We start from the raw sequence: 24,030 nt of genomic DNA, 5'->3' as shown, positions 1-24,030 counted from the left end.
TTTTTCAGCACATAATATCTGCATTTGACCTCCGAAAAAGGAAAGATCTGTGCAACAATGTGATAACTTCCCTTTCTGAATAATATGATTAAAAAAATAAAAACATATATCAAACAATGAGCATAAACAACAAAACAATGTCCCTGGTTTAATGTGAAAACCTCAAGCTAGTTAAACGTTGGAGCTTAATCCATATAGAGTTTACCACATCTCCCTGTGTTCTAGTTTAGCAGTCAAACAAGTAGTGGCATGATATGGTTTCAAAGGTCTTGGATGAAAGCAGAAGCAAACAAGGACAGATCAGCCAACTAAGTAGCATATCAGCAATCACAATATCAAAGAACTGTAAATATTATTAGAGAGAAGTTTTTATTTTTATTTTTTTATAAGTAAAAAAAATTTAGTAATCCTCATAATTAAGCAAAGCCCAAGTACACTAGTATACAAGAGAAATATACCTAATTACAGCCTACTAGCAAAGAAAGAAGCATAGAAGTCATTAAAATTAGTCCCCCTATAATACAATGGCCTTATTAGAGAGAAATTTGAGCAATTGGAACAGAAAATCGTATACCAGATAAAGCTATATCAAATAAACAAGTTCCACAAACAGAAGTTTTTGCTACTTGAAGATATTAAATTCATTTGGAGTTCCACTGTTATAATTTTTTTTTTTATTGGCACTAGGTGTCCGGAACAGCGTCCCGACTAATCCCGGCGGTGCACAGGCCCTCAGCAAGGAGTTTCCCGCAAGTGCACATTGGTTAATTCGAGGGGAAAATCCCCCACTCCGATGGCCCCTAGAAATTGTTTGCACTCAAGGGGATTTGAACCTTAGACCTAGGGGGAGCATACCCCTAAGCCCAAGAACTTTACCACTTGAGCCAACCCCTAGGGGTTTCCACTGTTATAAATATATGGGATGAAGCACCAAACAAGAGGTGCCACATTGATAATTACCTATCTGAAGGGTCTCTCCCAGGCATTTCCACAAAAAGGTCATGATCACATATAATTTGCAAAAATGTAAGCTTGCAATCATGGAGTACTGATTGACACACCCCAGAAAACTTGTCCAGGTACAATGATACCTGCAGAATATGGAATATAAAATGTAAAGAGGATACGGAAAATAGAAAAACGGCTACAACAACAAAACAAAGAGTACTACTTTGGGGCCTAAAGAGCCACTACTTGAGTACAGCTTTACAAATCCCATTTTGCATTACCATATAATTTAGGTAGGCTTCTTTATCTTATTGGATAATTCCATTTCCTTTGTCTACTCAAAGGTCGTCATGGTTTTTCTAAATGTAGGTGTTATTGTTAGTATTTACCACATCCTTGTAGCTCATAGAAAAAATAATAATAAATAAACATACAAGTAGAAAGAATCAAGGCATGTCCCTAGCATTTAAAAAAGAATCTTTTTTCATATTAAAACAAAAGTACTCTAAAGAACCAATTTGGCAATTCAGCCACATTTTTAAATATGTTATACTCCATCCGGTTGAGACAAGGTGGTGAAGATAACCTTTGTTGCACCCTTCCTAATAGAGGGGTGGTTTGAAATTATATTGTGCCCTATTCCCCCCTTGTACTATTCCTTTCCCTTGGGAAAATATTTGACAGAATAAAGCACTCCCGAGACCTTTTTTTTTTTTTTTTTTCTTGCATAGACAAGTGCTTTAGGGAACATACAAACTATAGATAATTCAAAGAAGTGGCATATTTATTGCTGTAAACTGTTGTTGCAGGTGGAAACTTATGATAATCTTTTGCTTCATTCAAAGAACTATTTAAACAACTCCACCTGTCAAAACCATACATGAGAACTCCTTGTGCAAACCAAACCCAGAATGCCTAAGTTCACTTATTCGAAGCTCACACTTCAACCAATAAGTTGCACCATGACAGTTAGCTAAAAGCCTTCAAAACCCTTTATAGGTTATCCCAAGCCCACACAAGTTGCAAGATCACAGATAACTAAAGGCCTCTTTCTCACAACTCTTTACAGTGATGCCTGCCTATAATTGTTTTACTATTTATAGTCTAAGGTTTTTCTAGCTCTTATTATTTCTTTAGTTAAGTGTATCTTGTGTATACTTCTGGTGTACTTGGGTAGCACCAATTTCAAATTTTAATAAAAATTTGGTTGCTTAAAAAAAGTAACATTATGTCTATCAACAAAAAAGGGTTCTCAAAAAGTAAGAGAGCAGACTCAACACTCAGCCTATGTAAGCTTCAAACAGACAGTAGAGTCCTTACAAAAACATATCATCAACTACACAGATTTAACATTAAAATTAAGCAGAAAGCATACCAATTCAAACACTTGGCGAGGTTCAATGATGGACAAAAGATCATAACAAAAGAAAGCCAAACTGCTATTTAAACGTTTTGCTAGGCTCAAGCCCTTTTTACAACGCTCATGCACTTCTGTAAGAAGGCAATCATACAACTGCATGATACATCTGAAAACACCTTCTTTCAATTGCATTGGCGGGATATCTTCATCTGTAGCAAAGGAAAATTTCAATCACAAAATAAATCATTCAAAAATAAGTCATGATTATAAGCTGATTCTCATGTGACTAAAATTCAACAGCACCAACATAGAATAATGTGAACCTTCAATAAATAATTTTGGAAGAAAGTAGCTATATATCACAACACCAGATACATACAATGTCACTTCAAGAAGACCAAAGGTTATAAATTGTTATGAGAAACACAACATGGCATCAGCAGTTACATACAATCACTTGAAGTCGAAACTAAAGAGAACGGGTCCATGCTACAACATTCATAATTTCACCAGCAGCTGAAACATAAAAGACCATTTCTAATATTTGGCTCCTTGGAACAACTAGACCAGGATAGATGGAACTAGTTTCTCCAATCCCATGTCCCATGGGATTTCTGATAGGTTCCTTATTGGACACATTGCTACTTTGGACATGGAAAATAGTTCAAAAACAACAAAGAATATGCTTGTTGGCATGATAGAAGAATCATTTAAAACTATTTCATGTTCAACTGAAACTTACTATGGAAATCAATGAACTCAAAGTATGCGTGATACCACCATATAACGAGTTAAAAACCATTAACGTCAGGGAACAACCCATTTTTTGAGAAAAAAACCTGGAGACTGTGCAAATGCAATGAGTATTCTACCCGGTAAAACCCTGCACCCGTGTAACATATCCCCATCACATAATAACCCATAATCCTCTCGGTACATGATAAACTTCTTATATCTACTAGTGTAAATTCAAATATATGGATATATAAGCACAATTCCATCAACCAATAAATTACAATTCCTAGTTCAAGAATAAATACACATCCATTGCAAGTGCAAAGAGTCGCATGGAAAGCCAGGTTATACGTCAAGGCGGGCAACCACACAAGGAAAAATTATTAGGTACTCTTGGAGTATGGAGAACGTGGTACTTTCATCCTATCACAACATGCAATTTAATTAAAATTGCTTACATAAGTACCCATTTTAATTGACATGGCACCCTATGAGGAGTATCATGTGCCGTACTCCAGATCTAACTAAGAATTACTCAGTATGAAAACAGTAATATAAAGCTTTACTATGATCCAATCTTCACCCATGGCTTTACTATGATCCAATCTTCACCTGATAAATTTTGAACCAACAGCCATACTCTCTAACTTATTCTTACAAGTGAAACAGATTCTTAATGAAGCCATCCATTTCTAAAAGCAGTCTTATAAATTAATCTACTAGCAGAGCTGTTCTGACAGAGCAAAACAAACATTTGACCCAACTTTAGCTAATATTACACAAGCAGGTAAGTAGATTTCAACTAATGAAAGTGAAAGCACGACCTACCCATTCCAATACATTAAGCAGGAGAAAGTTCAATTCATAGAAGGATTGAGAATATGAGATTGACGGGCAGCATATATGAAATGAAGTTTGGGTTATAAAACTATTGCTCCATGATCTAAGATACCTCAACAACATATGGATTTCAAGTGTGTGATCTTGGTATCACTCCAAAGTCCATTTCTTCACATAAACTTTCATAGTCATTGCAGAGTAGAATTTTTCATACCAATGGCTCCCCAGTTTGAATATAATTTCTATGACCAGCAACTTTTTCTTAATATATATACTCAAGTAAATCCCAATGCAGAAACATCCTTATTGGAAATAGGAATCATAGGGGATGGCATGAATAAGTTTCCTGGAATTTAAATATACCAGTGGAAAGACTATGATAGAACAGACGACTCTTCTCCAATGCCATTGACTTGACAATCAGCTCAAGAAAAAACCAAGCCATTGCCAAAACATCATCATATACTGGTCCGACACGGTAGCCTTTAGCCTGCACAATTTTTTTATAAGTAAAACAATTGTATTACAGTGCAAAATGGAGCAACCCTAGTGCACTGGATGTATATAGTCTTTAGCCTGTACAATAAAGTTTTATTGCTCAAGAAATGAAAAGCAAATAGATGTGTAACAGAAAACATATATGCAAGGCCTATCTACTAATTTTCATCCCAAACCTTGCAATCACCACACAGTTCCTGGCCGGATTTATGCAAAATGCTTGCATCAAGGATGCTTATGTGGTGAATCTTTATCAAGTTATGCATGGGTCTAGTCAATGCAGAGTAACCTTTAATAGGAAAGCTCATGGGAGTTTCAACAAATTGTATTCATGCATGGTGGGCCAAAATGGCAAATACAAATTTGTTCAGACCCTATCTACGAGGGGGTGTTTGAAGTAAACATTTTATTTTATTTTTTTTTTTTATGAGTATGAAGGATTTATTGATGAAAGCAATAATGTAAAATGCAGGTCCTAAATTAGGTCTTAGACTTATTATCTTTATAATTATAATAATAATTATTATTTTTATTATTATTTTTTTTTTTATTATCTGTTTTGAGAAAGTGACTGTATTTGATTGGGTTTCTTCCACTGTCTACACCTGTATATCCCTCTGTTTGTTTTCCCAAGTTTGAATAGTTTCCTATTTGGTAACCAATTCCAGCTCCAAAACCCTCCCACAAATCCTCTCTTTTTCCCTCACAATATTCTCTTCACCAAACCCATGACATCCTGCAGCCAAAAACCAGTGAAGTCAAATTTTGCTACTTACAGTAAACCAGCCCTCACAGCACCTCTGTAGCCTTCCTCTCAGCAACCAAGCAGCCACCTCGCCGGAAACCACCACAGAGCACGTCGACGGTAAGTCCTCTTCTTTTCCCCCCGTCATTTTCCCTCTCTCTCTATCAGCAATGACTCATTGGCCTGTAAATTTCGTTCCACCATCATCAACCACTGCAGAGAACGTTGGAGCACCACCCAGACTGCCCAGAAATCGCCGACCAGGCACCTCCCTCCACCCCGTGCTATTTCCGGTGAGCCCCATCGGAATCCCCGTCTCTTCCCGTTGATTTCTCGGTTTTCCAATTATCTCTCTCTCTAAGCTCTCTCTCTCTCTCTCTCTCACACCACCATGTTCAGAGGGAGCCTCCAGTTGTGCCGCCGTGACTCCCAAACCCACCGTCGCAGTTGGTTCTCCTCTCTCTCGATGAGTATCGCACGGCTTCTCCCTCCCGAGCCTCTGTTTCTTTGCAAGATTATACTATCTCTTTAGATTAATAATGGGCCTCTGGGCCTTTAGTCTTTGGGCCAAGTGAACACTTTGTTAAATCCTGAGTAACGTTTCCTTTTTGTCCCAGCCTTTCTGAAAAGCCATGCATGTTTAGTATTAATTCCCAAATCGTCCTCGTAGTTATGATAATTATACGATATTAGTAATTATTGAATTCAGTATATAGCTGAATAGTTTGTTAGATTAAAGTTCATGATCTGTATTCAATTAATTAGAATGCTACGACACGCCTTTCTAGGTAACGAACTACGAAGTATGATTTTAGAAGCAGCACTAAGAGGTAAGTAGTATGATCATACCTTTATGTGTGCTGTAAATATTCAGTTTATGCATGAAAAATGTGATGTTTACCTACACTATGCTACGAGTCAATTCAAGATTAGCCCCTTTTTTTTTTTTTTGATAAGTAATTCAAGGTTAGCCCCTTGTTATGAACCTCTATGAATTACGATGATATGCTCATGAATGAGACTATGTATGCTTTGCAGATATGGATTGATGTTAGAATGGATGATATGTTATGAAAATCACACAGATGCCATGTTTAATGTTAAGCTATGCACCAAAGTATGTCATGCCATGTAAATTCATGAAGTCAAACATGTTTTCATGCATTATGAAAGTTAGTAAGAAAACACATGAATGACAAGCAAACTTTAAGATTGACCTTATGTTATGGGTGGATGTGCAAGCAACGGACTCAAGCAGGGTCCACCACATGAAAGATATGATGTTTTGAGATGACATGGACCCAAGCGTGTTTCACCACAGGTTATGATATGAGGTGCCACAAACTCAAGCGTGGTTCACCATATGCTATGTGATAACACGGACTCAAGCGTGTTTCACTACATATTATGATATGTTATACAATGCCACGGACTCAAACGTGGTTCACTGTATGTTATGTGATAACACGGACCCAAACATGTTTCACTACATGTTATGATACGTTAGAATGGATACGGACCCAAGCATGGTTTACCCTATGTTATGATATGTTATACACGGTCAACGACAATTGGACCAATGCCCACATGTTATGATGGCCACTAAGTAAGTGAAAGACACGATGAATAAGTTATGCACGAATGATAAGAAATGCATGGAGTCAGTCATTCATGCATCCACGTTACATGTATTGCCATGAGTCTGTTTGATTCCACTTATGTTACTAATGAATGATCTATTTGTTATGTGTATGTGTGATGATGTATGTAAGTTTTCAAAATTTAGCCTAATGTTAAACTAATTTAAGTTTACAGTGTGATGTGCTATTACTGAGTCTTCGACTCATTTGTTTGTTTCTCTGTTTTATGTTTCAAGTCCTAGGTGATGAATTCGTTAATACAGAGTAGGAGTGCCAGGAGTAGAATAAATTTCCAAAGACTTAGTGTATGATTTAGACATTAAAGCAGTGTTAGTATCACATAGAACTAGCTTATATCATTTCTTTTATGTTTCAGCTTTTATGTTATGAGAGGTTGTCATGCTAGATGAGTTTTATGATCCAATAGATGAGATATTTTTATAAGATCGAATCTCTTTATCAGGCATTATGTTATGAATGTACGTAACATTCCTGACCTATGGGAAAGGGTGTTACAAATAAGTATAGCCCATATACACAGGATGTATCCAAGAGACACCTAAGTATGATTGACAACCACTACAAGATAATCATGGACACTTGGTCCATTAAAATCTATCGCAATTGACCATTTGAATAAAAGTATTAAATAAGAAAACTGTAATCTCGTTCATGGTCCGCTTGTGATATTTGAACTTTTATCATTCCTTCACATCCAGAGACACCATGATAGACAAATAGGAGCCCTCTTTCATACTGCTGCAATTTTTGAATTGTCATGCAAGCGCCTCCATATTGCTAGGAAATCAACCACCCTTCTAGGCATCACCCATGCTTTTTTGATCAGTAAACAAAATTTTATTGATCAAAGAATAGGCAAAAGCCCAGGTATACGGGACATATACAAGAGCGTCGTCTTAGCGTGCTAGTTCAGCGATACAAGAAATTTATGAAAACTCATTCCATTGAAATCAATTACAACTGACCAATGAAGCAAAGTATTGAAAAATAATTTCTTAAGCTCTTCCATTGATCACTCTCGATCTTCGAAGCTTATGTCATCACCCATGCTAATCTCAATCTATCAAATAATTCATTCCATAGGGTCCTACCAATCACAAAGTGTAGAAGTAGGTGATCAACGATCTCCCTGTTCCTTTTGCACATATAATACCAATCCGTGACAATAATCAGGCGTTTCCTTAAGTCATCTATGGTGGAATCTTCCCTAGGAAAGCTTTCCAAGCAAAGGAAGCTGCTTTCGGAGGCATCTTGGCCATCCAAATACTTCTCCAAGGGAAAGGATTATTATCTTGAATGGTAAGGGCCCACTTGGTAGAATGAGCAGACGGAGGACTTTCAAAGAACTTTGTCTACATCTCCCATTCTAACACTAGCAGAGTACAAATGTAAACTCTGTTAAAGCATCTACTTCCACATCTTGTGCTGCTCTGTAAAAACAGAGATTCCATTAAAGAACCCCATTGGAAAGATCATAAAAGGTCTCAGCCATTGAGGCATCTTGCACCCTCGCAATCCCCTACACTTCATGAAAAGCTTCCTTAAGGACCTTGTCTCCGCAAAATAGATCTTGCCATAATCTCATTTTGGACCCATCACCCACCACAAGATGTGTATATAACGAGAAAATTCCCAATCCTCTTCTTATATACTTCCACAATCCCACCCCATATAATCCTTGTGCCTAGTTAGAACACCATCCACCCTAAGCACCACCAAACTTTCAATCAATTACAGCCTTCCACAAAGAATCCCTTTTGCAAGTTTCAAACTCTCAACACTCCCCTTGAAATCAAAGTGCATACCTTTGCCTTGTTCACAAGGTGAAATTTGAAACTCAATGGTCCATCCCACCACATGGGAAATCATGTTGTAGCTTTTCAATATGGTTGACCAACTTACTAGGAATCAGGAATACAAGCAAAAAATAGGTTAGTAAGTTGGAGAGAGTACTTCTGATAAAAGTGAGCCAAACACCTTTGGACAAGTATATACTCTTCCAACTAGTCAAATATGCGCTCCATTTTTTTGATCACACCATCCCAAATATGCATCCAGCGAGAGGCCAAGGTGCTTCATAGGTAATGAAGATACCTTGCACTCCATTATGGTACCAAAGTTCTAGACATTAGGAACATTCCCGGCCGCTATCAATTCAGACTTGGCTAGGTTCACTGTTAGACCTGAAACAGCTTCGTAGCATAATAAAAGTGCCCTCAGATATCAGATGTGGTCTTGGTTAGCCTCACAGAAATTAAGGGTGTCATCTACATATAGAAGATGAGAAATGCCAAGTCTGCCAACATTCCAATCCCCAACGGAGAATTCACAAATGCCACAGTATACTCTCCCACACAATAGCCATTATGTTATGAAGCAAGATTTAGCTTTGTTAAGGACCAGTGTTAGTTTTTACTTGTGACATACAGAATATCTACAACACCGAACATGGGACCTTTTACATGTAAAACAGTGTTCAAAGATGAAAACGGCAGATACAACTTCACATATAAAACATTAGCGCTGATGATAATGACAACCATGAGCTAACAACAATTCATAAATGATAGTGAACGGCGGGATAGACTTACCTTACTTCGTGCCAAGCTTCCCCAGACAGTGGACAAACCAGGATATACCGGTGGTTGACGACTACCAAAGTCATCAAAAGCATAATCAACATAGTTTACTAGAAAATGATTTCTTTCAGCATCATCAACTGATTCCTGCTGTACCCTACAAAAAAAGGGGGGCCTTACACTATCAAATACAAAATCGGAAATGCTATAATAGAACTAGAGGAAAGACAAATAGAGAAGAGGCTAGTTACAAAACTAAATAATACTAACCAAAAACAAAAGTAAGGTCCAACTCAGTTATACTCTACGAAGATGCAGAGGATATATAAAAAGAAATAAGAGGTGTGTATTGATCGAAAAGAACTCAGATTTGTCTCAGACAAAACCCCTACTTGTGTGCATTGTACATAATCAATTACAATTCCAAGTATACTTGAAACACATACCGAGTGACAATATTAACCATGGCTCTGAAGGCAGCAACCTGAAGGAAAAAATAAAGAAGAAAATGAGATGGCAACACTCACCAAAGAGCTCAAGAGTAGTGAAGCCAAACTCTTGAGGCTAAAGCAAAGAAATCGACCCAATTATGAAAACCAACACAATATAGTGATCTTAAATTCAGAAATAACAATAATAAAATGACTAGTATAATTTTTTGAAAACCTGAAGAGTTTCTCCACCATTTCCTATAAGATGAAGAAGCATATTCAAAATTGGGTGAAGAAACTGAAGCAAAGCTGTGGAATCAACATTCTTCAAACTGTTAATGGCCTGCAAAGAAAATCAGTACATATCATAATCAAGCATTTTGATAAAGCCTGTCAGCTTCAACATATACACACAGTATACGTATCTCTTTTTTTATCGTAAAAGTTGGGTTAGTCAGTCACCACTACAACTAGGTGACCCAGACTTGGATCACTAGCCATCCATCACTCTGATTGTCTGGCCCTAATGTGTATACGGCCATTCATATCCCCATGCACCATTGCATATTTTTACTCAATAAGTCCCTAATAATGACAAAAGTTAGTGGAGGCAAATGATCCTATGATGCATATCACGAGAACAGCAAAAAAAGAAAAAAAAAACTTTAGAGGTGTCATTAACCAATACCAAGTAGGCACACAATGGAGATGCAAAAAGATATCCAACTACACCATCGCTCCACAAAACCACATCTCCTCATCATGTACACCATAAAATCCCAACTAAAAAAATCCTATGCTTTTTCTATATCTAACTTGCATAGCCTCTTGGCTCCCCTAACCATATTTCTTAAGTCAAGGTACTCATTAGCAATTAGCATCTTGGACTCCCCTGAATAATTGCATTCTGAGCCGAGGAGATGATCTTCTCCAGCATCATCTTCAACCTGTTTGCCAACACTTTACCACATATTTTAAAAACTCATCAACAAGGCTTTTGAGCAGAAATGCATTAACATCAACAGCCCCTGGTTTCTTCAGGATTAAAGGAATAAAAGTAGCAACCAGGCTTCTGACACTTTTTAAGTTTTAGACTCATTCCCTCGTTTCCTTGCTAAAGGACGTGGAAACACTAACAAATTGACAGATGACCACCTCATTCATTAATGAGAACGGACAGGTGGTTTTTGCCACACGGAAAAGACCAAGCCTCGTAAGGACCCACCTATGGGGTGTCCCCTGGTTCTCTAGTGCCCAGAAGACACTTGGAACCATTAGAGACAGTTGAGGCGGTCACGCCATTGATCTTTATGCTGCAGGTACTCCCTCCATTTGTATTGGAGGTACCACCTGGCGAACGTGATGAAAGCGACTTGGACAAGTTCATTGACTAGCGTTATAGTATGATGGGTTGATGATAGCTGCAATTTTGGCCGTATGGTACAGTTGCCTGGTTAGGTTTATTTACATTTAGATCAGGTATTAACGGCTTGTACAATTATTATACTTTTGTCAATAGGTGCCGACTAACTCTTATGTGATGTATATATTTTAATTTCTTCCAATGAATGTTTATATTATGAGTTTACATGGATGAACAGTGGCTGGTTTTGTGAAACACAGAGCACTCGTCAGAAAAAAAAAAAAATTATATAATGATTTTAAGGAGTTACCAAAGTACACTACATAGACCGTTCCAGTCACAACTTAAGGGACCCATGTGTACTACGATCTATAGCAAACAGCATTCGACTTCCATATCATGACTTCAGTTGGGTCATTTCAATGTTTATCTGGTGGCTCAGCAAGGCACATAAAATGGCATGGAACTCTTTTGATCTTACACCAAACCTTTTGGAAATCTGAGCTCAAGCAAGAACTACGGAACCTTCAAGGGGCCAGGATCACATTTTCATTTTTGGCAAACCTTCCTGAAGGGCCTTATGAACCACCCAAGAAATAGTTAATACATGTGGTCCAAAAAAAAGAAGCTTAGCCCAGAGGCAGTGCCTCTCTGGGCATCAAAGGGCTATCCAGCCCTTTTTGGTCCTATAGACTGCTGAATAGGGTTTTTTGAAACATTTTGGGACCCACTTGGGACCGGAAGAACCCAAAATAGCCCTTCAGTAGACCTTTTCAGTTGTCAGCTTAGCATTGACCAAGTTATTTTGAATCCAATCCCACTTAAACCTTAAAACTCATATGATATAGTATAAAACCAGTCTTTAAAAAAAAAATAGTATAAAACCAGAATTACAAAGATACTGATCCAGATGATTTTCAACATCAATTTAGTTGATGTTTGATTGTAGAATTAGACAATAAGCTCTCCATGCTTGAATCTGGTCTCATTTTGCATATCTTTGTATTTGAGTTATTGATATAAGGGTTGATTGAAGTCTTCCCCTTTGGAACAAAGGGGCATAAGGTATACATGCGTAAGCCAAGGGGCTATTCTAGGACGACGATGAAAAATGAAAAAAGCTAAAATATTGGACAGATGATGAAAAAATTAGAAAGATACCTCCAGAAGTTCAGAACCCCAAGGTGGGCTTGTTCGCAGAGTGTGTCTGTCGTATTCAAGAAAGAAGTCTCGAATACGCTCATTGGCAGGGTATAAAGACGAACATAGTCTTAAGCGCAGTTTAAAGATGTTTTTACCATCTTCCAAGTAATCTAGCCTCTCCTTAAAATAAAAAAAAAAATAAAGATAAAAGGGCAATGTCAGGTCTGAAAACCAAATAGCTAACTGAAGGACAAATCACAACAAAGTTTCAAATTCAAATTACTATAATAAATAATCATTCTATCCCTACACATACAAATGCACAAAACAGTCACAAGGTATTTATAGGGTTGAGTCAATAATCATAAGAATTACTCATAAAAAAATCATAAAAATCAGTCTGTAAAGATACACAAAAGCTACAGACTAACTAGAGGACTAGAACTTTGCTAGTGTGAACCCCTTTACAGGAGAAAATAAAATAGTAAACCAAACAAATGCAGTTTATTCCCAAATCAGTGAAAGCCAATATATAAATGAAAAATTTTAGCACTCAAGTAAACAAGCCTGAGATCAGTATAAAATTGAAAGAAGCAAGATGGGGGAGAGAGAGAGAGAGAGAGAGAGAGAGAGAGAGAGAGAGAGAGAGAGAGATTCAACAGGCAGGTGTCAACTTAGTAATCGTCAACTCAAGCTCAGTCAGTTTGCATCCAAAAATATTACATAAAAATAACAAAAGCAAAACACATGTTTGTATAAACAAAAATGAAAATAATTTTTCATGACTGCACAAAAGAAACATGCCAGAAACATATACCTTCCCCGCATCCTGAAGATAATGTGGAACCAACTCTCTCATGATTGGCAAACAAATTTCAGATCGCAACCTGATTTGAACCATAAGATAATAGATTTCATATAATCATTGGCCAGTAAAAAGCTTCAACTAAAATTATAATCTTGAAATAAAATGGTTTTTAAGTTTTTTAAAAAAATAATAATTTTGTGGCACCATTTCCACAATTTTCCAGGACTCAGCAGAAACTTTTGCTTTTATCGGTAGTACTGGGCAGAAAAATATTACATCCAAAGCATACATCTGTTTATTTTGACACGGTGGGAAAAAAATTCCCCCCAAAGAGAGAAACTCAAACCCACGACAGAGGCACTTTTTTTTTTTTTTTTTTTTTTTTTATAGGTATACAGAGGCTTTAAATTTGAAGATTAATTTTACATCAGTTCCCTTGTAAGCATGTCAAAAGCATAGCTTCTAAGTGGCCCTAAACATTTTAGCCTATCAAGAGAACACATAACCAAGTAGAAGAAAAAGATGTAAATAATCTTTACAAAGCAGGAAGTTCATGTTATATAGAAGTACGGGTGATAAAATCAAGAGCACAAAATAGTCAAGTGCTATCAAGCATACAAACATACATTCTCTATGCATGTTCCTGGGAATGAAATTTTTATAAATATTTCTAGATCCAGGGTAATATAATTAATTCATAAGTACAGGTATAGTTAATTATCTGATCTCAATTAGGATCGCACTAATTACAATGTGGTAATACATGACACTATTTTATTTATAAGTAATTTATGCTTATCAAAAAGCGCAAATAGGCAAAACCTAAGTACAAGGGAAGTATTCAAAAGAAAAATGATTCGCAAAATCTGAAAAACTAGAAAAGGCAAAATATCATGAGCTGCTATCCATGTATAAAGGGAGTGGAGGACCATCTTTTACAGCTCTGCCAAACAGCTGCTGTCCTCTGCAGCTCGCCAACACTCTCACCCTACTAGGCATAACCCAATCAACATGACACCCCACAAACAACAAAAATCATAAATCTCTTGCTACATCATAATGAAGAAGAAGAAGAAGAAGAAGAAGAAGATCAATGGTCTCCTCATTCATCTTACACACAACACCAAATAACCATAGTAATGTTCCATTTCCAGAGAAAATAGGGGTCTTTTGCTTTATTTGTTGAAGAGATATGAGATGTGGCTTTAGGGAGATACAAGGGGATTGGATATCGCATTGAATTTATACAATGCAGTCTTCAATTCTTATTAAGCGATGACCATCTACATTGTTCAGTATCTCTTGTGGTTTGAAGCAAGGGAATTTGCTTTTGCAATTGTTGATTGTGATTGTTTGGGAGGTATTAAGTAGGATGATGAATACTTTTTTGAGTTTTTCTTTGATAGGTAAGATAAAATTATTTTAAATCAAGTAAATTGTCTAAGCCCAAGCACATATGAAGTATACAAAGAGAACACTTAGTTACAAGTCTGGAGCTAGAAATGGATACAAGAAACATCTAAAGATCATCCAAACAGCATTCTCGATCTTCAAAACTCCAACCAAATACACCACATGAGACATAAGGGAATCATATTCCACACTGCAGCAATTTGGTAGCTACTCTAAAGGCCTCTCCAACAAGCAAGGAGATCCACCATCCTCCTTGCTAGTTACCCACACAAGTCCAGTCCAGCTAAAAATCTCATCCCATAAGACCCTGGCCACCTCACAGTTAAGTAATAAATGATCCACAGTTTTGCCACTTTTTTTAAACATATAGCACCAATCCATTACAACAAGCCCCCACTTCCTCACATTGTCCATGGCCAGGATTTTCCCAAGAGAAGTAGTCCAAACAAAGAAAGCAACCTTGGGAGGCGCCTTGCCCCTCCATATGAACCTCCAAGTAAAAGGAGTGTGGTTGTGACATGTCATTACAGAGTACAGGGATCAAACAGTCAACTTCCTTTTCCCTGAATGAAACCAAACCATCTTATCCGCCTCATCACTACCAATTCTCGATATGTACAGCATTCTGAATAGATCGGAAATAGCCCCAATTTCCAAATCCTGAGCTGCTCTAAGAAAACAAACATTTCACTGTAAGGAGCCACTAGAGCTATCCAAAAGATCTGCCCTTGAGGCCTCCTGGCCATGTGCAATCTAGAAGACGGCAGGAAATGCAATCTTGATGGCCAAGGACTTCCATACTTAGAATAACAGCCCTCCAAAATGTCTCTCTTTCTTGTCGATACAACCATAACCACTTCTTAAGAAGGGCCAAGGTAAAGATCCTCAACTTGCAGACTACACTCCAGTAGCGGGGAACAAACCTTATCCCAACTAACGTGGAACATCCCCAGTTCCTCCCCACAAGAAAGCACAAACAATCTTCTCAATACGATTTGCCACACCTTCAGGTAAAGGAAATAAGAATAGAAAGTATGTAGAAAGGTTAGAATGAGTATTCTTGATTAGTGTGATTCTTCCCCCTTTTGACAGGTACATCCTTTTCCAGCCTGCCAACCTTGAATCAATCTTCTCAAACAAACCATCCCAGACAGCTTGTGCCTTATAAGAAGCCCCCAAGGGAAGACCCAGGCATTTCATGGGTAAAGGCAATGTCTTGCACCACAAAACATTCACCAAACATTGAATATTGCACATTAAACCCACCAGAACCATTTCAGACTCAGGATGGTTCATCTTTAGACCAGAAACAGCTTCAAAACAAACCAAGGGAGCCTTCAATGAATGAAAATGATCATGGTCTATATCACAAAAAAAACCAAAGTATCATCTACAAACATGGGAAACATTGACAGGACCATTGTTAGTGCATCCCATCAAAAAGCCTAAAAGAAATCCACCACCAACAACTGCCTCCAGCGTTCTACTGCGAGCATCCGTAATAATAACAAGATGAAAAGGAGTCAACAGATCCCCTTGTCTCAATCCTTGCAAGTTGTTAAAGAAACCAACTTGAGTATCATTCACCAAGACCAAAAGCAAGCAATGGAAACACAATGCTTGATCCAATTACGCCACCATGCCCCAAAACCGCACCTCCCAAGCAAGTAAAATAGAAATTCCCAATCACATGATCATAAGCCTTCTCCATATCCCGCTTACGTAAAAAACCTAGCACTCCCGCTTTAATTCTACCGTCCAAACATTCACTAGCAATTAACACCAAGTTAAGGATTTGTCTCCCTCTGATGAAACCATTCTAGGGCTTCGAAATAATCTTCTCCATGACTGAACTTATATGATTCGTAAATGCTAGATATGATTTTGTACACCCTATTAACAAGGCTAATAGACAGAATCTTTCCCATCTGAAGCATTGGCCTTCCTTGGGATAAGTGCAGTAAAGGTTGCATTAAGACTTTAGGATGATGAATAGAATAGAGGATAGGCTTTTGATTACTCATTCAATGGGTTCAAGGGATAATGACAAGTACTTTTTTTTTCTATAATTAAACTAAAACTTTATTGGAAACAAGAGAACAGGCATTGCCCAAGTACAAACAGAGTAGAAAGAGAACACCTATTTACGTGTTAGGCACTAGAAAAATATACAAGAAAGTCATGAATGGTAGATCCGTTGAGTACAATAACAAAAGCCCAAAGGAGCAAGGTATGAAAAAAGAATTTTTTTTTATTATTTTTTTTTTTTATATTGGGGAACCTCTCCAAGGCAAGGCCCTTCAGACCCATCCCTGTAGAGTAAACCCCGGTCTCGTGCACCGCACTCTCGAAAGTTTCCCTACACGGAACTGGTTAAATCACTGATTTTTCACCAGGAGATGTGGCCCCAAATGACTGTTTGCACCCATGAGTATTGAACCTTGGACCTTGAACGGAGTGATACCCCAAGACCAAATCCTTCACCACTTGGGCCTGAAAAGAGAAACTTCTAAGCTCATCAAAAGAACGTTTCAAGACAAATTCACCACAAGGCATACAGGAATCATTTTCCATATAGCAGCAAAATATGGGTTGCCCAAAAGTCCTTTCCAACAAGCAAAATGATCCACCACCCTCCTAGGCATCACCCAAGCAAGTCCGGTACAGCTGAAAATCTCGTCCCATGGCCCCTCGCAACCTCACAAATACACCACTTTTTGTGCACATATAGTGTAACATACGGGCCATAAAAATATTGTTTGTTTTATTTTAGGCATTTATTTTTCTTTATTATTATTATTTTTATTTTATTATTGTATTATTATTATCTCAAATTTCAAGGAAATTTCTTTCTTTCTTTTTTAACTCTAATTTTAAAGATAAGTCTAATAGGTCCTTTATCCCTAAATAAAAGGATTATCACAGTTATTCTCAAAAATACGTAACGATGTTATTTTCCCACGTTTATATCACTGCGACTCTCCTTCCTAAATTCCAGCACAACTTCTACGACCTGGTCTTCAGTAAAAATTAACTGAGTCAGTTTCCTCTTTATATTTTAACTCCCCGCAACTTTAACCACTCACACACTCCACGTCCAGTTCCCTCCCTCCCTCCCTCCCCCCCTCCCCTCCTTTGTGTTTTTCTCTAACCAATAATTACCTCCATACACGAACAGTACCACTGCCCAGCAAACAACCACCATACAGGAAGTTGTGTGCTGCCCAACACCAACCGTAACGGAACAATCCAGCCCCTAGAACCACCAAAGCAGTCCACCTCGTACCACCGAGGACAACCGGAAAACAAGGAGGAGCTTGTAAGCATTAACCTGAGACACCCGCTGCCCCATTCAGTCGCCAACTGACACCATCACGACAAAAGAAGAAAAAAAAAAAAACCAAAGACAGAAGGCGCTAATTGTTGTGTCTCTTTCTCCTACCATGTCGGTTATCGTCTTTCTCCCTCTCCTCCATCGTTTTCTCTCTCTCTATAACACGTAAACGCATCCTTATCATGGGGTTTGGGTTTTTGTGTGTTCCACCTTTGATCACTACAGAAGGAGTTGGAAGTCACTGCCCCACCATCATTCTCGACCCCGCCAATCACAAACATTTATGATATATTTAGCAGTTCCCCTTGTGGCCACAAGTAGTGGAACCAGTGCATAATTTTGCACAGAGTTAATGTGTGTTAGCCAATTAAGATAAGAAAATGGAAATCCAGTTTTACAAGTCATGCATTCCGTGAGCATGAGTATGAATGTTGCAGATTTTATAACAATAGTATGCTTATTGTTTTTTTTTTATAAGTATAATAGTATGCTTATTGTTAGAAAAACCTTATGTTTATTACATTTACGGTATGGTGTGCTTCTCATTGAGTCTTTGACTCATTTTATATTTATTTTATGTTTTTAACCACCTAGGTGAGGAAGACAACCAGGATGAGCAGGCAGGTCAGGCTTAAATGGAGCAGCCTGTTACTTAGACTTATGCGTCCTTAGTTGATTTATATTGAATTAGCATTTATCTCGTTTTATGTTTGTTTTCCGCATTAAGAACACTATATAAGTCTATATTTTAAGACTTGGTTTATTCATGAATTCTTTTAAATAAAGAGATTTTTTAGTTTATTTATGCGAGTCTCTTAACTGGCTTCAATTGCGAAAGTACATGACATCTCTAGCCTACGAAAAGGGATGTTACCATTTGGTATCAAAGCCCAGGTCAAGAGATTCTACAGACTTTTTGAAAAGAAAATCAGTGTTTTGTAAGAAACCATTTTTTCAAAAAAAAAGATTAAATTTTTTTTTTAGAAATAATCCTAGGATAAGGTCACCTAGGATGCTCTTGGCTCATTCGAGAGTTATTAAGACATTTATGTTATGATTTAGTTACTTAAGAGTTAGTATTTTTTTTTTTTTTTTTTTTTTTTTTTGTTGTTGTTGTTGTTAGATTTGAAGTACTAGTTTAATTGTTATTTTTATATTTTGCTTGAGAATATGGCACCCGGCACTAGGAACCACCCAAATCAAGAGGGATCTTCTGGATCTATCTAGAATGAGAACCTAATGCTCTAGTCGCGACTGCGAGCCAATTCTTTCAATCAATGGCCAGAGGTCAATTTATGGCACCTATGGTCCCACAATTCGGTTGTACTTTGGAGCAATTCTCTTACCAGCATCCCCCTACTTTTGATGGTTGGTCTAGTGCCATGGATGCTAAAAGTTGGATTGAGAGACTGGAATAGATATTCTATAACCTCTTGGACAAATGATCAGAAGGTGACTTATGCCACCTGTAACCCTATCTCTTGGGAGTGCTTCAAGAAGACGTTCTTGGGCCGCTTTTTCCCTCAGGCCCTTTGTGTAATATCTAACCAAGGATATCACTTTTAGCCACCATAAAGGCACGGCCTATCACTCTATGTGGTTACTTAGCAATGCTAAGACTATGCCCTCAATAGTAGACAAAGATAAGCAGCTCTCACTATCATAAAGATCGACATACCAGACACTGACATGAGATTTTTTATGCAAGCAAAACTCTGAGCAAGGAGCTACTAAAGTAAGAGAGGTCAACACAACATAAGATAATCTGAACTCTTCTAGCTACAAGGACAAAGAAAGAAGGAAGAAAGGTTTAATAAGAAGGTACTTACTGAGCATGTGTAGATAATGGAAGTGATGCATATCCGACAACCACCTAGAAGATTAATGACTTCAATTGTCATTTCAATGTAGTACGTATGAAAAAGAGAAATGGACCCACAAGATACTGAACAAGTAAAAGACAAAACCAAGCATTATTTTGAAATTCAAAGACATGAAAAACTTACTGGTTTTGGAGCTTCTTGTTTTGTCTGAAGATCGATATGGAAAAAAGTGAATAAAAGGTGGTGTGATGGAGTCCAGACGGCAGGGAGGGAAAGTTTAATCTCATCGTGGTAACAGGCCACCCTAGCCCCAGCAGCAACTTGTGTGTTAACAAACTTCTGTAGTGATGCGCCTGGCTCCCTTGGATACATTGCCTAGTCAAATTAGTTGCACGTGTGAAACAAGATGAAGTTCAGAAAGCATACAGCTTTCGATCTATAACAATAACTGAGACACATATACCTCTAAAGGCTGTCTACCAACATCAACATCATCCTCTCTTAGTTCAACCTGTATGAACAAATTTCTCTTCCGACCTAAACTAACTGTCAAGGGATATACATACAGACAATGAAAGAGCTGCAGGAAAGGCTCATTTCTCATTGTAGTGCGGAAGTCAAATGCGTGGAACTGCAAGGGAATCAACATAGCCATTAAGAACAAACATATGCAATGTGAGAAAAATTTACAGGTCATCTTATCAAGATTTTTTTTTTTTTTTTTTTTTGGATAGGTAAAAGTAAAATTTTATTGATATAATAGGCATCGCCCAAGTACAATAATAGTATACAATGAAACATGCCTAATTACATCTAAGCACTAGTGAGAGTTACAAGCAAATCATGAAGGTTGTCCGTATTACAAATAATGGCCGAAGCCCAAGAAAGTAATGTATTGTAAAAAAAAAATCATTTCAACTCATCCACAGAATGCTCCATGTCTTCAAAGCACCTCTTGTTCCGCTCCAACCACAAGCACCACATAATGCAGTGAGGGATCATTCTCCACACAACAGCAATGTGGGCATTTCCCCCAATACCCCTCCAGCAGCACATAATATCCCTAACTCTTCCAGGCATGATCCATGCCACCCCTATCCTATTAAAGATCTCATTCCATAAACACCGAGCCACTTCACAATGTAATAAAAGATGATCAACCGATTCCTCATCACTCCTGCACATAAAGCGCCAATCTGAAATAATGAGACCACGTTTTCTCAGATTATTAGAGGTGAGGATCCGCCCAAGAGATGCAGGCCAAACGAGAAAAGCAATCTTGGGAGGTAGCTTGCACTTCCAGATAGCCTTCTCAGAAAATCCCAAGAGAGCCTTATAGAAAGAGTGCACATTGTTTATTTCCACTTGGATTCCACAACAGCCTATCCCTCAACTCATTGCCAATTGACATAGCATATAACGAATCAAAGAAACCAGTAAACATGTCCAGCTCCCAATCTTGAGCCACTCTCAAGAAACTCACATTCCAATGGACTGCACCATTGGAGGGTACCAATATATCAGCCACAGCAACCTCTTTTATCAAAAGCAATTTGGTAAAGTGTAGGAAACACCTGCTTAAGAGCCATGTCACCACACCACACATTATGCCAAAAGTAAACATCGTTTCCTCTTCCAATTGCGAATCTGAAAAACTGAGAGTATCTTCCCCAACCAACTCTTTTGTTTTTCCACAATCCCACGTCATGTGCCTCCCTAACTTCATTAGAGCACCAACCAACCCGAATGCTCCCATACTTAGACCCTATGACTTCTCTCCATAGGCCCTCTCCTTCCCTATGATACCTCCACAACCATTTCTGCAAAAGTGCTTTGTTGAAGACCATTACACTACGCACCCCCATCCCACCACATATTATTGGTGAGCAAACTTTATCCCAACCGACAAGATGAAACTTAGTTTCATCCCCCATTCCCCCCCAAAGAACGTTACGAAAAGTTTTCGCAATACAAGAAGCCACACTTGCAGGTATCGGAAATAAGGATAGAAAATAAGTAGGGAGATTAGATAAAGTGCTCTTAATGAGAGTCAATCTACCACCCTTGGATAGATATATCCGTTTCCACCCGGCCAATCTTCTTTCAATTTTTTCTAACACGCCATCCCAAATAGATTTTGTTTTGAACACAGCCCCCAAAGGAAGACCGAGATAGTTCAAGGGCAAAGAAGCAATCTTACAGCCCAAAATAGTTGTCAAGTCCTGAATATTGTTCACACCACCCACAGGAACCATTTCAAACTTCGAGAGATTTTCCTTCAGGCCTGAAACCACTTCAAAACAAAGTAATACAGCCCTCAAGTACTGCATATGATCACTATCCGGCTCACAAAACAGCAACGTGACATCAGCAAATAATAGATGAGATATAGTGACAACTCCCACTGAGAATCCAGCAATAAATCCTCTATTAATAGCTGCACTCAACATACAGCTCAATGCATCCATAACAATGACAAACAGCAAGGGGGAGAGTGGATCCCCTTGTCTTAATCCCCTAGAGCTATTAAAGAATCCTTCCGGTGCTCCATTTACCAAGACCAAGTTGTGAACTGTAGTTATACAATGTCTGATCCATGAAATCCATCCCTCCCGAAGCCACATCTCCCAAGTAAATAACACAAAAAATCCCAATTAACGTGGTCATAGGCCTTCTCCATGTCCAACTTACATAAGAGTCCGGGTGTACCCTCCTTGATCCTACAATCTAGGCATTCCTTGGCAATCAACACTGAGTCCAAGATTTGTCTCCCCTTCACAAACGCATTTTGGGGTTTTGATATAATACTACTCAAAACCTTACTCATGCAATTGGCAAACACCTTTGAAATAATCTTATAAATCCCATTAATGAGACTAATAGGCCAAAAATCTTTCACTTCTACTGCCCCAACTTTCTTAGGGATAAGAGCAATGAAAAACTCATTAATGCTCTTTTCAAATTTACCAAAAGTGTATAACTTCTGAAAAACCTGCATAATATCCTCCCCCACCACATCCCAACAATCATGATAAAAAGCCATCGTAAACCCATCCGGCCCCAAGCTTTATCCTTGGCCATCCCACGAAGCACCCGAAGAACCTCCTCTGCTTCAAAAGGTCTCTCCAACCACACAAAACTTCCTTGATCAATATTCCCAAAAGGCATACCATCCAATTTGGGTCTCCACGGGGATTTTAAGCAAGCAGATCTTCATCGTAAGTGACAATATGGTTTTTAATAGCATCATGATCATAGTATACCTGTCCCTCAACCTGAAGCACCTCGATAGCATTATTCCTGAGGTTAGAATCCAACCGATGGAAAATTTTCATACAACGGTCCCCTTCCTTCAACCAAAGGGCTCTTGAATTTTGTCTCCACAAAATTTCCTCCATTAGTAACACCTTCTCCAATTCCGAAGTGGTGGCTAGTTTCCTGCAAGAGTCCTCTTCGGAAAGAGTAGGACTCACCTCCCTTTCCTCCAAGTCCTTTTAACTTGTCCATAAGAGACCTTTTTTTTACTATTAATATGTCCTAAGACTTCAGCATTCCTCCTCTTCAAATCCCTCTTCAGTGCCTTCAATTTCCCAACCAAGATAAAGCTACGTGAACCCTCAAAAGAGTACAAGGTTCACCACGACCTTACTTTCTCCACAAAACCCTCAACTTTCAGCCACATATTTTCAAACTTAAAGTATCGTTTACCCTCGTGAATGCCTCCACAATCCAGTACAATGGGGAAATGGTCCAAGCAAACTCTATCCAATCTCTTCTGTAACACTGTAAAATAATGTGCCACCCATGAAGGAAACACCAAAAAAATGTCCGAACAAGACCACGCCCGATTATTAGACCAAGTGTGCACACCACCAACAAGTGGTAAGTCCACCAAATCCATTTAAAAAATAAATTCAAAAAAGTCATGCATTGCCTGGTTATGCCGGACTTCTCCCGATCTTTCACTAGAAAATCTAGTGACATTAAAGTCACCACCAATACACCATGGTAAGTTCCACCAGCTGCCCAAACCTGCTAACTCCTCCCATAAGGCCTTCCTATGTGTGTCCATGTTTGGCCCATACACACCAACGAAAGCCCAACAAAAGTCGTCCTCCACATTTCTAAACAAGCATGCTCCCATGTGATTTCCAACACACTCCTCAATAGACTCAACCACCCTCGAATCCCACATAATAAGGATGCCACCAGATGCTCCCACCGAGGCAAGATAGACCCATCTCACAAATGGACAGGCCCAAATGCTAGTGAAGAAGCTACGGTCCATGAATTCCATCTTCATTTCCTGCAAACAAACAATATCCAACTACTATTGAAGTAAGAGATTT

At 38.3% G+C, this 24,030-nt stretch overlaps 1 protein-coding gene across 2 annotated transcripts in view; it reads right to left on the bottom strand.

Annotated features, from left to right (window-relative positions):
• The window catches only part of LOC121233970 (guanine nucleotide exchange factor SPIKE 1), a 57,696-nt gene that overhangs the window by 16,206 nt on the left and 17,460 nt on the right, over positions 1–24,030 (bottom strand). For both annotated transcript variants that reach the window (XM_041129753.1, XM_041129754.1), the window contains exons 10-20: positions 20,145–20,312; positions 19,865–20,056; positions 19,688–19,731; positions 13,121–13,190; positions 12,322–12,483; positions 10,033–10,140; positions 9,813–9,850; positions 9,379–9,523; positions 4,247–4,373; positions 2,324–2,517; positions 961–1,091 (exon numbers count right to left, since the gene is read on the bottom strand). In XM_041129753.1, coding sequence (XP_040985687.1) covers positions 961–1,091; positions 2,324–2,517; positions 4,247–4,373; positions 9,379–9,523; positions 9,813–9,850; positions 10,033–10,140; positions 12,322–12,483; positions 13,121–13,190; positions 19,688–19,731; positions 19,865–20,056; positions 20,145–20,312 — 1,379 coding nt within the window. The remainder of the gene's footprint in view (positions 1–960; positions 1,092–2,323; positions 2,518–4,246; positions 4,374–9,378; positions 9,524–9,812; positions 9,851–10,032; positions 10,141–12,321; positions 12,484–13,120; positions 13,191–19,687; positions 19,732–19,864; positions 20,057–20,144; positions 20,313–24,030) is intronic.

The sequence above is a fragment of the Juglans microcarpa x Juglans regia genome, chromosome 6D (genome assembly GCF_004785595.1).
Source record: "Juglans microcarpa x Juglans regia isolate MS1-56 chromosome 6D, Jm3101_v1.0, whole genome shotgun sequence".
Taxonomy (NCBI): domain Eukaryota; kingdom Viridiplantae; phylum Streptophyta; class Magnoliopsida; order Fagales; family Juglandaceae; genus Juglans; species Juglans microcarpa x Juglans regia.
The sequence above is the reverse complement of the archived record's forward strand: the minus strand, read 5'-3'. Positions and strand labels throughout refer to the sequence as shown.